Source organism: Protopterus annectens, chromosome 6.part1 (assembly GCF_019279795.1).
Source record: "Protopterus annectens isolate FY-2018-M chromosome 6.part1, PAN1.0, whole genome shotgun sequence".
NCBI lineage: Eukaryota > Metazoa > Chordata > Ceratodontiformes > Protopteridae > Protopterus > Protopterus annectens.
The window spans coordinates 343,465,249-343,483,186 of NC_056738.1; the positions used below are offsets into that span (position 1 = coordinate 343,465,249).

General features: G+C 42.4%; 1 protein-coding gene across 1 annotated transcript in view; it reads right to left on the minus strand.

Moving 5' to 3' along the window:
* The window catches only part of LOC122805289 (neutral alpha-glucosidase AB-like), a 270,885-nt gene that overhangs the window by 131,441 nt on the left and 121,506 nt on the right, over positions 1 to 17,938 (minus strand). Inside the window, exon 3 of the mRNA XM_044075376.1 lies at positions 7,562 to 7,663. Within this exon, the coding sequence (XP_043931311.1) occupies positions 7,562 to 7,663 (102 nt within the window). The remainder of the gene's footprint in view (positions 1 to 7,561; positions 7,664 to 17,938) is intronic.

Consider the following 17,938-nt stretch of genomic DNA (forward strand, 5'->3'; position numbering starts at 1 on the left):
TCACATAATTTAGAATACTTTGGACAATTTTGCTTTTATTTCCTCCTTTGTTGTTGACCACCCTGTTGTAAGACATCTGTATGCAGTGAAAGTGAAAATCTGTCACTGTCACTGACAAATAAGTGGTTTAAATATTGTCCCACTTCGGTGTTTTCATAGGAAAACTCGTACATCAAGTGAACCCAGCAAATAAAACACTCGTGTAAGTGTTAGAATGTGAATACCTTTTCAAATGTCAAAACTCCATAGTAGGAGAGGTATGTGTTACTATGAACCATGACATACTCTCTAAATTAAATGTCAACAGACTGTTTCAAGCTATTATTAAAAATGCACATTTCTGTTGTAGAATGTTCGTACTTTATTATGTTTTCATCATAAATTAACGGGCTTCGATCTCAGTATGATAGTTTTCTCTAATACTTATAAGAAAGTGATCACATGTGTCTCCTAAACATAACATATTTACCAGATATATTTTGTCTTGCTCGAAAAAAATAGGTCAAGGACTGGTGACAGCCAGATTTGCTGCATGAACAAGCACAGCTTCCTGGTTATGATAATGTGTACGTTGGACTGCCACCAGTTATTAAAAGGTTAATTTACATTGAGTGGTACATGTAGTAATGAGAAAGGGGGAAAGAGTTACAAATAGCAATTTTGTTAGGTGAAATTATTGGGTTTACTAGCCAGAACCAATCCTTAACTGATACGAGGGGAACATTAAAGTACAGTTTTGTACCTACCATAAATGTAGATGTTCGAGGATTCCATTGCTGCAGTCCTGACTATTGGGTATAGTCCGCTTCCCAGTCGGCCCGAATACCAGAGTATAAGGCTGACGTCGGTCATGGCGCCTTAGACTGACGTCAGTACGTCAGGGTACTAATGCGCATGACCGACGTCATTTCCTCAGTCTTTTCTTGCCCCAGATGTCAGAAGACCCAAAAAGACAAGTCCCAAAAAACCTGCACCAAAAAACATGTACAATATATACAACAATATATACAAAAATATAAGCATGTAAACTCACCTACACAACCACCCCTAAACACAGAGGGAAGGAGGGAGGGTAATTGGACTGCAGCAATGGAATCCTCGAACATCTACATTTATGGTAGGTACAAAACTGTACTATGTTCTTCGTCTTCCATTGCTGCAGTCCTGACTATTGGGTAGAATCCCAAAGCAGAGGAAGGGAGGCTGGCAAATTATAAGGAAGTAGGAGCTGATAACATGCCTTGCAAAACAGCAGTGGCAAAACCAGCCCTAGACTTAGAGTAGATAGGAAGATGATAATGCTTAGAGAAAGTATGCACTGAACTCCAAGTAGCTGCTTCCAAAATATCCTTAGTTGCCACCCCTTAGAAATGCTGTTGAAGTGGCAGTAGCCCTAGTGGAATGAGGCCTAATCCCAGCTGGAATCTCCTTGCCATGATGGGAATAACAAATGCAATGCAAAAGCCAATCCACCGGAAATAGTTTGTTTTGACACAGGCTTGCCCTGTGAACTCAAGGCAAAAAGAAACAAACAACTGCTGAGACTGCCTAAAATCCTTAGTCCTGCTTAAATAATATCTCAATTGCCTGTGTACATCTAAAGTGTGCAAAATCTTTTCCCCTTTATTTTGGGGATCTGCATAAAAAGTAGGCAAATGAATAGTTTGGTTTAAAGCCACACTAGAAACCACCTTAGGCATAAAGGGAAGGATTAGTACGTAATGATACCTATCCTTATGGAAAATCAAAAGGGCTCTACTGCCATAAGGGCCTGCAACTCAGACACCCTTCTTGCAGAAGTAATGGCCAACAGAAAAGCAGTCTTCCATGACAAGTATTTCAACTCAGCAGTAGCCGCAGGCTCAAAAGGTTGTAGAGTAAGTTTTTCCAACACAAAATTGAGATCCCAAGCAGGAGTAGGAGCTCCACGTAGGGGGTCTTATATTCTTTGCCCTCTAAGAAACTGCTTGCACCAAGGATGCCGAAACAAAGGTGGGTCACAATCATAATGAGCTGAAATTGCTGCAGCATGAATCTTAATGGAAGAGAAGGACAAACCTTTGTCCAATAACTCAGTAAGATATTGAAGAGCCACACTCAAATTAGGCTCAGAAATCTCCAAATTCTTTGCTGTACTCCAAAATAAAAATCTCTTCCATTTGTCTGCGTTCACCTTCCTTGTACTAGGTCTTCTAGCTTCCATAATCACATTTAAAACTTGCTGAGGAAGTTGAGACCTGCTGTGCTTCAAGAGAGAATATGCCAGGCTGTTAGATGAAGAGAGTGAAGCTTGACATTGAGCAGATGACCATCCTTCTGAGATAACAGATGAGGAATCAGAGGTAAAGGCCATGGAGGCTTCCTTACCAGACTCTGTAGTAGTGGATACCAGTGTTGCCGAGGCCAATCTGGAGCTATCAAAATCATCCTTGGCCTGTCTTGTCTGACCTTTAATAATACCTTTGGAAGAAGAGGCAGAGGTGGAAAGGCATAGACATGAAGGTTTTCCAACTGAGAGACAGAGCATCCACTTTCAAGCTGTGTGATGAAACCCCTTTGTGCAATACTTTGGCAGCTGGTGGTTTAGTGGAGAAGCGAACAGATCTATGTCTGGAGTTCCCCATGACACTGTCAATTTCTGAAATACATGAAGATCCAGTTTCCACTCGTGGGGATCCATGATTTGTCTGCTTAACACATCTGCTAGAGTTCTGTGCTCCTGGCAGAAACCTTGCCTGAAGAGTTAGTTGCAGGCTTAACGCAGTCTCCCATAAAATCATTGCTTGCCTGCATAGAGGATAAGAATGTGTTCCCCTTGCTTGTTGATGTACCACATGACAGTTGTGTTGTCTGTTAGAATCAACACCTGCCCTGGAAGAAGTAACTCCTTGAAAGCCATCAATGCAAACTGGACTGCTAACATCTCCTTCATGTTGATATGTAGATGCTGTAGTCTGGCAGGCCACTTGTCTTGTATCCACTTTCCATTTAGATGAGCTCCCAAGCAGTGTCCGAGGCATCTGTCGTTAAAATCTGACTCGCCTCTGGCCGGGTCACAGAGAGTCCCTTGTTTAGGTGACATTCCTGAGCCCACCACAAGAATTCCTTTTGAAGGCAAGGTATTATTTGAATGACAGTGTCCAAATCCTGGCAGTGCTGTGTCCATACATTTTGAGATACCATTGCAGCTTCCTCATATGCAGTTTGGCATTGGGAAGCACCAGAATACAAGATGCCATGAACCCTAATGCTTGAAGGACTGTCCTTGCAGTCAGCACGGACTGATGAGATAGTTGATGGAAGTAAAGTGACAGACTGTTTTGTTTGTCCGGGGTTAAAAAGGCCATCTGGGCTGCTGTATCCAGTCTCACACCCAGAAAGCACATGTCTTGAGAGGGTACTAGACTGGACTTTATTTCGTTCACAGAATACCCCAGGCATCTTAGCACTGCTATGACATATTCCAGATGCTGTAGAAGGTCTTCCTTTTCTTGAGCCAGAATCAGGCAGTCGTCCAAGTAAGGATAGATTTGAATGCCTTGAAGCCTGAAGTAAGCTATCACTGTGGCCAGAACCTTTGTGAATACTCTGGGCGCAGTAGATAAGCCAAAGGGCAATGCAGAGAACTGATAATGAAAATCTCCAGTTCGAAACCGCAGATACTTTCTGCAACCTAGCCTTATAGGCACATGAAGGTAAGCTTCCTTGAGATCTAAAGTTACCATCCAGTGATCTTTGCCCAGCAGAGGTAGCAGTTGTTGTAACGTCAACATCTTGAACTTGGGAATGTCCAGATAAGTGTTGAGGATAGATAAATCCAAAATTGGTCTCCACGTGTTCCCCTTCTTTGGTACTAGGAACAGGCAGAATAAAATCCAAGCCCCTTTCTGATACAGGGACTGGCTGAATGGCCCCTATCTGGAGTAACTGAGAAACTTGCTTGTGAGCCTCTTTTTCTTTGTGGAGGAGGAACATCTGGCATGCCTTTGAAAGGGGCATTGTGTGGAAATAAAATCTGTAACCGTGATGAATGATATCCAGCACCCATCTGTCTTGAGTGATTAAATCCCAATTTTCTTTGAAAAGAGACAGTCTTCCACCCAAAGGAGCTGCCAGGCGAGAATCCACTGGCAGCTGAAAAGGCAGGTCATTGGGTCTGCTTACGAAAGGACTGACCCCTGCCCTCACCAGAAGTCTGAGCAGGTGAACTCTGATCTAGGCCTAAACAACCTTGAGCCCTGCCCCTACCACGTCTAGACCTACCCCTAGACTGGGAACCATAAGCAGGATATGTCCACCCCTTAGCAGGCCAATTTCTACTAAACTTCGGAGGCTGCACCTGCAAAAAATCTTTAACAGTCTGCATAGACTTAGCTTTGTCCTCCATTTTCTTTAAAACTGCTTCCACAGGCGGTCCAAACAACACATCAGACTGTAAAGGAGCATCCAAAATCCGGGTCTTAACATGCTCAGCTAAATTCTGATCCTTCAACCAGGCATGTCTGCGAAGAACAGAACTAGTAGCAGCCACCCTCGAGGAGGCCTGAACAGCATCAAAACCACACTGCAAAGAATGCTTACCCACTTGTTCAGACACATGAACCAAATCCAGCAATTCTTTACACTGAATACCTTCGCGCAAAGCATCCACCTTAGATTTCAATTGTGAAAGGAGATAATTCTGATATTTTAGCATATGAAACTGACAATTCAACCGCCTCATGGCTAGAGTGGGAGAAGTATATACTTTCTTACCCCACCTATCCAAAGCCCTTGCCTCTTTATCAGAGGGTACAGGATTTTTAACCACAGAAGCTTTAACACCTTTAGGCCCTGAGAAACAGTTTCTGGGTCCGCCCTAGGACTCTTAAACAAATACTTATGAGCTTCGGGCACCCTATAATACCTATCAGGCTTAACAGGAGCAGGAGGCAAGGAGTCAGGGTTCAGGGAAGCTCTGCAAAACATCCTCCACCACATTCAACACAGGAGGAATAGCTAAGGGCCTATGCTGGGGTAAAACAAGAATTCCCTAAGCCTTTCCTGAATCAGAGTAATCCTGGCCTTCCCATTTAAAGTGCTCCCTCATGGAGTGAAGAGTCTCTGAAAATGAGAAATCCTCAGGAGGAGAAGCTGTAGGAGTGGAATCATCCACATCAGAATCAGAATAAGTAGGAAACTCTTGTAAGTCTTCCACAGAAGACTCTGAAGCCTGTGAACACTGTTCAAAACTATCAAACTCCTGTTCCACCCTAGGCCTCTTATCAGGCGGGAGCATAGAACCTCTAATCAGAGTAATCAAATCTTCTGCCATTTTAAGCATATGTTTCTTAGGCACAGAGGCCGAAATGCTAGGAGAAGCCCCCACAGAAGCTGAACTTGGCCTACCTCTAAAAGAAGCTTTGGCAACAGAAGGAGAGGCCCTAACTACCTTGGGAAGAGAGGGAAGAACAGTTACCTGAGAAGCCCCCTCAGCCTGGCCTACCTCCTGAGAGGGCACATCCTGTAACAGTAAAGTATCTGCCTGAGACTCCATAGAGACTCCTGGCAAAACCTCTGGCTCCCTGAGCCTTCTAAAGAACCGGCGTCCGGGACTGCCGGGTTCCTCACCCTAGGCTTCACTGTTTTGTCCTTGCGCTTCTTGGATGAAGCGGGCCGGAGCATCCGGCGGCATACTATAATTTCAACGCGTCCCAAACACTAACCTAGCACAATCTAGCCTCCTCTTAATAGTGCGCTTGTTAAATCTAGCACAAGAGCGGCAACCAACAACGTCGTGCTCAGGCCCTAAACAAGGTATACACAATGTATGATAATCCCTATGCGGTATCTGCTTCCCACAAGAAATACAGTTATTCACTTTTCTGACATCCGGTTAAATACTGAGGCAAGAAAAACCAAAATGTTCCCAACGGGTACTTAGCCAACTCTGTTTCGGTCTGAAACTCCGGTTTCGGAAAATCTCAGAACGCCAACCTGCACTCGCAAAATTGCTTCTGCATCGGACCATGCGGCAAAAAAGACTGAGGAAATGACGTCGGTCATGCGCATTAGTACCCTGACGTACTGACGTCAGTCTAAGGCGCCATGACCGACGTCAGCCTTATACTCTGGTATTCGGGCCGACTGGGACGCGGACTATACCCAATAGTCAGGACTGCAGCAATGGAAGACGAAGAACATCTTTATTTTAAACGGAAGAAAGGAAGGCTACTGTTGTTAGCCCATTCGCATGAATTTGATCCAAAGTATTTGTACATCTTCTTACCCATAGAATGACTTTCAACTTGTGTCAGTCATTCAACACACGATTACATTATTCTGTCATTACAAACACTCTGCTTTTTGTACCTAATGTTTATTACTGTAACCTAAACATACTATACACGACTCAGGATGTGACAGAAAGGGGCCTTTGTGCTAACCTTACTTGTTTAATAACAAATAATGTATGTTTACCATTCGTCTCCTAAACAGTTTATGAAAGATGCCTACCCCCCCACCCGACATAAAAGTTTGCACTGACCAAGTAAGTTATTCAATCTGCCAAAATGCTTCGGAACCACAGTACGATTGTGTTCAGTTTCCCAAGGGAAGGAAAATAATCCTGGAAAATGTCAGGCTAGGGTTTAATTTTAAAAGATGACGGTAGGGAGGGGGTGTGTATGCTGATGTCACAATGTGGGTGGAGCTATCTGAGCCAGACTGAGAGCGGGACGCTCTTCAAATAAAAAGAGCCTAATTGCTTAAAAATAAGGGGAAAGGTGCAGAAAGAGTTACACAGATGCACTTTACACTTCTTAAAGTATGCATTAGTGAAAAAAAAAAACAGTGTGTTCTGGAAGCTGCATCTTTGACACTCTCCCTTTAAGGATGCTCAAAATTAAGAAAAGTAAAAATATAATTACGTTTCAATTATTCAAAAAACAGATAATTCTTAAAGTGTAAATTAAGCAAAAACAAATACTGCAATCAAACATTTATGTTTTCTACTACTCTTCGTTGTGGGATTTGGCTCCATGTGTAAGGCAGAGAACCAGTTCTGGATAAGATGCTAGCTGGTGACAAAATGCATATATACTCACCACATATTTACCTACAAGAAATTCAGAAGACTGTCAAATTCACCCATAAGCATGTTTTTTGTGATACAGAAGGAAACATAACTAGTGAAAATTCATGTGGATGCAAGGAACTCTGGAGAAAAGGTTCTCAGCCAGAAAATGAACAAGAGAAACAACCTACCTATTAAACCTATTCACTATAATTCATAACTGACTTTAAACAAGACTGCTTAGTTTATCAACTACATATAAGGCTCCACTTTTACAGCATTTTGCTACTAGCAGACCTGACATTACGTGCTGCATTACTTCAAGCAGCAAAAGTTTCATTAAAATAAAAGTGCAGATGGGTTTTAAAGCAAAGCAAGTGTGTTCAGGCTATTAAGACCAAATAACTTCCCAAATTAAATGCTACAAAAATGTTCACTTGACAGTTCAATCTAATCAATTAAATCAAGTGGAAGCACAGCACACAAAATACAATGAACTGAAAATACCTCCACAGAAGGAAACTCCAGCAAGCCCTAGACTAAGACACATGGGAATAGAAATTTTCAAGTGATCCCATTCAGCTGCATTGTCTCCAGTCCATACTGCACCTAAAAGAAAAAAAATCCAGCATTGTGTCAGCCACATTTGCCCTGACACTAGTAGAAAATGCACAGAACATACAAACTTTATAGGGCTAGAAACAAAATGGCAATGTCAGTTTAATGCATACCACTAATCCTTCAAATTTCTCAACATGTTAAGCTTACAGCTTCAGATGGAAAAAAGAGAAGTGAGATCTGGCATCCAAAACTGGTAAGCTCAAAGTATTAACCCCCCCCCCACACACACACACACACACACACACAAAAAAAAATTACGCTGTACTGATATGACAGCAGTCAGACTATGATCCTTAAGGAATCATAACTAAAACATGTTCTTTCTAATCCGATCCCCTTCTCCAGGATCAAGTAAAATGTATCAAAAGCACATCAACTGTGTTTCTAATTTTTATAATCTGCAAGTAAAAAGTACATCTATGTAAAATCTTACCATGACAGTAGATGTCCTCCTCTTCATTGCTGCAGTATTCCTAACACGAGGGATCCCCTGCCAAGGGTAAGGGTGGCCCGATGTCCGACCAGTATACCAAAGCCTTTAAGTTAACAATGCACCGTACATCACACATATGCACCCTACAAGTGACATCTGGATGTATCATTCTCAGAACTGAGAGCCTCATGATGAACCCAGCCCTTAGGATACCAGACGGTAACATACACATCCATAGGAACAAAAGACCAGTGGGGGGAGGAGGGAGGGAGTGAATACTGCAACAGTGAAGGACATCTACTGTTATGGTAAGATTTTACACAACAGTGTCCTTCCATTTGACTGTTGCAGTACTCAACACAAGGGAGACTGCAAAAGCTCAGCAAGACGACAGGGAGGAGGAAGGACTAACACAGCTTTCTAGGAACCCATGAAAAATGGCCCAAGGAAACCAGCTCTAGCTCTGGATATGACAAACTTGTAATGCTTGGTAAAGGTATGCATCGAAGATCAGATAGCTGCCTCAAGGATAGAATTACTATCTAAACCCTTGAAAAAAGTACCAGAACCAGCCACAGTCCTAGCAGAGAGAGTCTTATCCACATAAGGAAGGCTCTTATCATGATAACAATAACAAAAAGAAATGGCTTTAGAAATACAAGAGGCAACAGTCTGCTTGGAAATCACCAAACCCAATGGTCTAGGATTAAAAACAAACAAAAAGCTGATCAGATTTTCTAAAATCTTTAGTTTTTTTTCCAAATAAAATCCGAGTCGTCTATGCACATCTAAAACACGAAACGCCTTCTCACTAGTTGATTGTGGAGAAGGGAAAAAAGTGGGCAAATTAATAGACTAAGACAACTTATTCACCACCTTAGGCACGAAAGGAAGATTGGTACAAATACACTGTCTTGAAAAACTAAAAAAGGAGGAACAGCCATAAGGGCATGAAACTCAGACATCCATCTGGCAGAAGTAATGGCTAACAAAAAAAATAGTCATCCAAGAATAATGCTGTAAGGAAGATAAAGCTGAATGCTCACAAAAAGGAGCCTGAGCCAATTTCTCCAAAACAAAGTTAAGATCCCAGGAAGGAGGAACAGGCTTCCTGGGAGGTCTAATCTGAAGGACACCTTTAAGGAACTGTTTGGTCTAGAATCTAAAGGGCAGAGGAGGAATTAAAGGCAGATGAGCAGAAACAGCTGAGAGGTGGCCTTTAATAGAAGATTATGCCAACCCAGCATTAAGCAATTCACACAAATAAATGAGAACCAAAGAAACATTCACAGTAAGTGGGTTGAGGTTAACAGAAAGACACCGAACAGAAAACTTCTTCCACTTGGACAAGTAGGATAACCTAATAGTGGGTTTTATGGCCTCCTACAGAACCCAAAGCACATCCTCAGAACAAAAAAGTGCCTATAGGGAATCAAAACCCTATCAGCCACAGTGTCAGTTCAACAGTGGACAGGTGGGGACGGATGAGAGATCCCTTGTCTTGCATGGGAAGATCTACCCTGTGAGGTAACTTGTGATGATTGCCCTTGGCTAAGTGCAGAAGAGGGAACCAATGCTGTCCGAGCCAAATGGGAGTCACCAGCAAGATTTTGGGTGTATCCTGTTTTATCTTGCACAGGACTTTTGGAATGAGGGAAGGCATAAATAAGCATCTCCTTCCATGAAAAAAAAGATAGGGCGTCCAATTTCCAGGCCCGAGGTAATGGAGTCCTGGCACAAAATTTGTGAAGCTGCCTGCTCAGAGGGGAAGCAAGAAATACCCCACTGGTGGATAATGTCCAGAAACACATCCCCATGAAGCATCCAATCATGACATTGTGGGATGGACCTGCTAAGGAGACTGCCACAAAAATTCTGACTTTAAGGAATGTACACTACCTGAAATGTGACTTGATACTGAATTGCTAACTCCCAAACCTGCAGTGTCACTCTGCAAAGCAAATAGGACCTTGTCCCAGTTTGTTTATTGCCGTACCACATTCACTGTGGTATTGTCTGCAAAGATCTTTAGGGGCTCTAGAGAAAACAAGAGGATGAAAAGCAGTTAGGGAACAAAGTCTGAAGGGACAATATTAGAAAGGAAGGAACCTTCAGAAATGGGTCTATATTATAAAACAGAAAAAACTTTACTGCGAACACTCACATGAGCGAAAATGCCTGTAATCGAACTTGCTATTGTGGGAGGTTGCACCCACTGACACCCCCCGCTAACTATATATTCCAACTCCGAGGTCGTACTACAGTGAGGAAAAGACAAATATCACGCTCCTCACTGTAACACAACCCCACAATCAGTTTCGATTCCTGGCATTTTCGCTCATGTGAGCGTTCGAGCTAAAGTCTTTTCGTGCATCTGACATAGACCCTCAGAAATGTATTCAGGTGAGAAAGGTCCAGAATGGGTCTCCAAATGCCCTCCTTCCTGGGGACCAGAAACATTCTGGAATAAAATCCCTTCCCCCTTTGATCTGCTGGAAGCTCTTGAATTGTTCCCTGAATCAGAAGACCTGAAGCACCCGGGAAAAGAGTGCAACTGGTCTTGAGGTGGCTAAGTAATGCCCATGAAGAGGGGGGAGATTTCCAAACCATGAAATATCCCTGGTGAATGATGAAAAGAACCCAGGAATCCTGGGTTATGCTTACTCAGACAGGAACACGCTAAGAAAGACGATGAGAGAGAGAGAGATATGGCTGTGAAGACTCAGGTAGTCAGAGAGCAACTGGTTTATAATGAAAGGAAGGCTTCTGAGCAGGAAGGGTCTGTGGAGATTTGGCAGGGGGAACCCTCCTACCACCCTTCTTCCCTTTAGGATGACGAGACTGTCTTCTAACAAAGGCCGGTTTATTAGCATAGTTTCTCTGGAATTTTGGTACTAGGAAAACAAAAATATGTTTCAGGTCCTGTAACTCCTTGCCTTTTGCCTGCAGAGACATGAACAAATTCAGTTGCAGCAGCACCAAATATTTGTTGTCCAGAGGGGTATCCAGCAACTTGGCCTTAAAATCATCAGGCAGAGGTTGAAGCAGTAGCCAGGAATATCTCAACACACAGCCAGAAGCAGTAGCCCTAGAAGCATCTGTTGCATAACTACATTTAATGGAATGCCAAGCTACCTGGGAAGAAGCTCCCTAACAGAGACCAGGCAGTAGTTTTTCCCCCGAATAAGGAAGGTCACAAATAACATGGCACGCCTGAGAAAGGTGAGCCAAAACATATCTGGTCTTATCAGTCTGACGATTAACAGCCAAAAGGCTAGGGTGGCTAAACCTTTTTACCCAGCCTTTCCATAGTATCGCAGTCTTTATTAGAAGGAAGTAGTTTGGTAGAAGGCTTGTTGGATGCCACAGAAACCACCAAAAGGTCAGCAGATGGACACTTATAAAGGAATTTGCAGTCATCAGGCACTTTATAAAACCAATCCATTTTTTAGGAGCAGGGAACTGGGAAGTCGGGGGTCTGAGATACAGAAAAGGCATCCAATGAAGCACCCAAAACAGGAGGAACAGCAAAAGATCTAGGAGATTCCATTTGAAGGAGCTCATAATGTTCCCAAGTTACTAAAGTACAGAGGAGATAATCTAATTTAAAGAACTCCATCAGCCTGGCAATTGTACCCCCAAAGGAAAGCTCCTCAAAAGGAGATTCAGGACTAGTAGACTCCTCCTCAGAACCATAATCCAAAGGAGAAGGAATCTGGGTAGAACAGTCCAGGGATTCATCATCAGAATCTTCTTCATAAGAATCCTGATCCTTTGACCTTTTGAGGGAGGAAAGATGACCAAGGAGGAGCCGGGACTGAGAACCCTGAGGAGGCTTCAAGGCCATAAGGGCACTGAACAAACCCTGCCTACAATTCTGCCATTCACTGAGGATCATTGGGAGCAGAAGAAATATGTTTTGTCTTTTGCTTCTTTTTTAAAGGGATAATAATCATAGTTGGGACTTCCTCCCTAACCAGTATTGGAGGAACCCTCCCCTAGGCCCTTCAGTAATCAGCCATGGTTCCCCTAAGCATCTGAAGCTGACATCTGCAAGAATTCTGAGGACGTGCAAGAAACCAGATCCATACCAGCCTCTGAACGGTCACAGGAAAAGAATTCAGCCCAGAAACTGGATGATCCTCTGGGCTTTCACCAGCCTCAAGACAGACTTCTGGAGGAGGCGGCAAAGTCAAAGAATCTGACCTGACTTTTTGGACGCCTTCTTTGGAGATAGATGACCCTCAGGCCAGGAAGTACCTTCCATAGCGTTCTTCACTAAAAGCTGTAGACGCTGGTTTTCAAGACACATGGTGAGGGATGAAACATGACTATGTAAGGTCTTTGGAACAAAAGCCTGAAAAATAGTACAGGACATCTGGTCATGACAAGCTCCTAAACAAAACAAGCACTGCTCGTAATGGTCTTTATGGGGAATCGGTCTCCCACACTGGGATTTACCCTTTTTGGAGGGCATGAAACCCCACAACAAAACAAATGCTGAAAGCAAATCTGAATGGCTAGGTAACCAGCAAAGACTTGGGCGATCAGACCATCAAAACAGGCATTCAGATTGGTGGCAAAGAAGTTCTGAGGATACGTCCAGACGTCATCTTTATACACTACGCCTTGCGATGTGAGCATACATGCGACATGTGGTGTATTAACAACCTAAAGGCTGGTATACTGGCCGGAAGTTGGGCTGCTCATGGCAGGGAATCCCTCATGTTAAAAATATTGCAACAGTGAAATGGAAGGACATCTTCAGGTATATCAGGAAAATCCGGCACTTCTGGCATTAATGCAGAGGCCTTGGACAGGGTATCTAGAACAAACATAGCCATGTGGGTCTGACAGCTAAAAGCTCTAATGGCTAATGTTGATGAAATATATATTTTCTTCCCATCTATCCATAAATATGCCATGTGGGTCTGACAGCTAAAAGATCTAATGGCTAATGTGGATGAAATATATTTCTTCCCCTGTCTATCCATAAATCTGCTACCCTTATCTGTGGAAAATAGAGAAGATGAAGGCAGCCGTGTGGGAGACTTGCCTGCTGATAAAGCAATGACTGCTGGGTCTGCAGGGGGATTCCTGAATAAGAACTGAGCATCCTGGGGAACCTTGAAAAACCTATCAGGACGTTTGGATGCTGGGGGCTGAGAATCTGGGGTCTGAGGTGCAGCCTGAAAGGCATCATTAAAGGCTGGAACAGAGGAGGGACTGCAGATAGAGAAGGCTAGCCCATATTCAGGAGTTCACAATACATCTTTCTCTCTCAGAAACATCAGAGACCTGCCATTTAAAATGTTCTTTCATAAGTGTAATGCTGTCCCCAAAGGAAAATTTTTCCCCAGAGATTCACAACTAATGGTATCCTTGTCCTAAGGAGTAGCAAAGTCCTTGGGAGACTCAATTTGGGAACAGTAAGTGAGGGATTCATCAGAAGAACAGAGTTCTTCCTCTGACTCCTCCAAGGCCTGGACAGGCAGTAGGGGAGGCTGCAGCCCCTGGGACTGCAAGGACTGGAAGGCTCTGAATAAATTCTGGGAAAAGACTTTCCATCCAGGTACTGGTTCAGTAACTCTGTGCTTTTCTGTGTTTCCTCTTAAGAACAGTAGTAGCAGTAGTAAGATGCTGGAGCAGATGGTAAGGTGGTAGCAGAACTCTCCAACATCATGAGACGTGGTTCCCCCCTCACCATCAGGGCCTGATGGATGTTCAACCTCAGTGGACCTACGGTTTCCACTGAACCGGCTTCCACCATGGTTCCCGGTTCCAGCTGTGAAACTGACGTCCGATGAGACATCTGCCTCGAGAGTTTCACCAGACTCCTGATGTGCAGCAATAGCGTTGGGCCTAATGTTTTTGGCATTCTTCCAAGGCAGCTCCTCAGAGGTACCTATCCCACCCTCCATAGTTAATGCAAAACGTTGGAGCCTTTGGTTTTCTAAGTATAACTTTAAGGCGGCTATGCAACGTTTGAGGTACAAAGGACTGGCAGATGTCACAAGACTTACAGTCATGGCCTTCCCCTAAACAAAACAAAGACTGATAGTGTGTCCCCTTATGGGAATTTGTCTTCCACAAGCACACTTTTCCTTCCTAGCTGACATGTACATCTGGAAAGCAAGGAGGACTATAACCAAAAAGCCCAAAAAGATACTTATCTGTAGCAGACAGCCTAAGTCAGACGTGTGTGTGTGTGTGTGTGTGTGTGTGTGTGTGTGTGTGTGTGTATATATATATATATATATATATATATATATATATATATATATATATATATACATATATATATATATATATATATATATATATATATATATATATATATATATATATATATATATATATATATATATATATATATATATATATATATATATATATATGTATATATATATATATATATATGTATAAGTATATATATATATATATATATATATATATATATATATATATATATATATATATATATATATATGTATGCACCATCATCATCTTCTTTTGGCTGTTCCCATTAAAGGTCGCCACAGCGGATCTTCTGTTTCCATTTCTTCCTGTCCTCTGCATCATGCTCTTTCACACCAACCACCTGCATGTCCTCTCTCACCACATCCATAAAACTTATCTTAGGCCTTCCTCTTTTCCTCTTACCTGGCAGCTCCATCCTTAGCATTCTTTTCCCAATATACCCAGCATCCCTCCTCAGCACGTCCAAACCAACGCAATCTCGCCTCTTTTGCTTTGTCTCCAAACTGTCTAACCTGAGCTGACCTAATATACTGATTTCCTAATCCTGTCCATCCTAGTCACACCCAGTGCAAATCTTAACATCTTTAACTCTGCCACATCCAGCTCTGACTCCTGCCTTTTCGTCAATGCCACCGTCTCCAACCCATACAACATAGCTGGTCTCACTACCCTCTTGCAGACCTTCACTTTCACTCTTACTGGTACCAGTCTGTCATAAATCACTCCTGACACTCTTCTCCACCCATTCCACCCTGCCTGTACTCTCTTCTTCACTTCTCTTCCACACTCACCATTACTCTGAACTGTTGATCCCAAGTACTTAAACTCATCCACCTTTACCAACTCTACTCCCTGCATCCTCACCATTCCTCTACCCTCCCTCACATTTACACACATATATTCTGTTTTAGCCCTGCTGACCTTCATTCCTCTCCTCTCTAAAGCATATCTCCACCTCTCCAGCATCTCCTCAACTGGTCCCTACTCTCACTACATATCACAATGTCATCTGCAAACATCATAGTCCACGGGGTCTCCTGTCTTATCTCATCTGTCAACCTGTCCATCACCACTGCAAATAAGAAAGGGCTCAGAGCTGATGCTTGATGTAATCCCACCTCCACCATAAACCTACCTTTCACTCCCCACCACAGTCCTCACCAATGTCACACTACACTCGTACATATCCTGTACCACTTTTACATACTTCTCTGCCACTCCCGACTTCCTCATACAATACCACAACTCCTCTCTATGCACCCTGTCATATGCTTTCTATAAATCCACAAAGACACAATGCAACTCCTTCTGACCTTCTCTGTATTTCTCCAAAACTCTCAGAGCAAATATTGCACCTGTAGTGCTCTTTCCTGGCATGAAACCATACTGCTGATCACTAATCACCTCCATTCTTAACCAAGCTTCCACTTCTCTTTCCCATAACTTCAAGCTGTGACTGATCAATTTTATCCCTCTGTAGTTACTGCAGCTCTGCACATCACCCTTATTCTTAAAGATAGGTACCAAAACACTTTCTCCACTCCTCAGGCATCTTCCGACTTTCCAAAATTTCATTAAACAATCTGGTTAAAAATTCCACTGCCATTTCACCCAAGCACCTCCATGCTTCCACTGGTATGTCATCTGGGCCAACAGCCTTTCCATTCTTGATGCTCTTAATAGTTGTCCTTACTTCCCCCTTGCTAATCTGTTTCACTTCCTGATTCACTATCCTCACATCATCCAACCTTCTTTCTCTCTCATTCTCTTCATTCATCAGCCAAAGTACTCTTTCCATCTACTCAACACACACTCCTCACTTGTGAGTATGTTTCCCTCACTATCCTTTATCACCCTTACTTGCTGCACATCTTTCCCAGCTCTGTCCCTCTGTCTAGCCAATTGGTACAGGTCCTTTTCTTCCTCTTCAATGTCCAATCTCTCATAAAACTCTCCATATGCCTTATCCTTAGCCTTCGCCACCTCTCTCTTTGCCATGCGTCTCATCTCCTTATATTCATATGTGTGTGTTTATATATATATATATATATATATATATATATATATATATATATATATATATATATATAGTGTGTGTGTGGGTTCACTTCAAAATCCTGAATCTCAAAATCCCGAAAGCTCATAATACCAAAAAACATACAGGACACCAACAATGACTGCATTGCAGCTACACTACACTGCACATACACTATCTATCTATCCACTTATCCCAATCCCTCCGAGCTACACTCTCTAGGGACCTAAACCTTGTCACCACAATTAACAGAATATGCTGATGGGATAGATTCCTGTCCCAGAGACTTCCCATACTCTGGGACAGACAACCTATGTCAAACAGAGCTCCTCATTAGCACTCTTCAAGGAAACTCTTGATGATTGGATGGGTAATAGGAAATTCTCCCCGGGGATCACTTCTGTGGCTCTGCTTGACATGGGCACAGGAAAACAATTTTCTTGGGTGGCGAAAGCCAGGTTACCTTTTTGGCTAGGCTTGTATAGGCCCTAGGGCCAATAGCATACTACCTACATATACATATGCGTGTGTGTGTGTGTGTGTGTGTGTGTGTGTGTGTGTGTGTGTATATTATATATATATATATATATATATATATATATATATATATATATATATATATATATATATATATAGATAGATATGTAAATGTGTGTGTGTGTATATATATATATATATATATATATCTATATACACACACACACACACACGTGTGTACATATATATATATATATATATATATATATGTGTGTGTGTGTGTGTGTGTGTGTGTGTGTATATATATATATATATATATATATATATATATATATATATATATATATATATATGGGTCTACTTCTTTTGACCTAACTTTCATTTGCCTGACCCCATTTGACTGAAATTTCATTTGCCTGACACTTCATTTGCCCAACACTTCATTTGACTGACAAGTATTATTAGCAAGAAAATGGAATATGCCCCCTTCCCCACTGTAGTGCGACCCTGGAGTTAGAATATATAGTTGGGGGGGTGGGGGGCACAGCCCCCCACAACGGGGGGTGTGGGGGGCGAAGCCCCCCACTTCATTTCATATGATATTGTTAACTTTTGATGTAATATTGCTTAGTAAAAGAAAAGTAAGTGGGGGGCTTCGCCCCCACACCCCCCTAACTATATATTCTAACTCCAGGGTCGCACTACAGTGGGGAAGGGAGCATATTCCATTTTCTTGCTAATAATACTTGTCAGTCGAATGAAGTGTCGGGCAAATGAAGTGTCAGGCAAATGAAATTTCAGTGATTTGGTGTCAGGCAAATGGGAGTTAGGTCAAAAGAAGTAGACCCATATATATATATATATATATATATATATATATATATATATATATATATATATATATATATATATATACACGTTTGTCTTTTCGGCTTTTCCCAGTTGGCAGTCGATTTTTATGGTGCTGAGTTGCCAGCCCAACGCCCAACTTTCAGCGAAGGCACACCCACTCACGCATGTCTTTCAAAGGCCATGCAGGACTCCCATAAATGTCTTC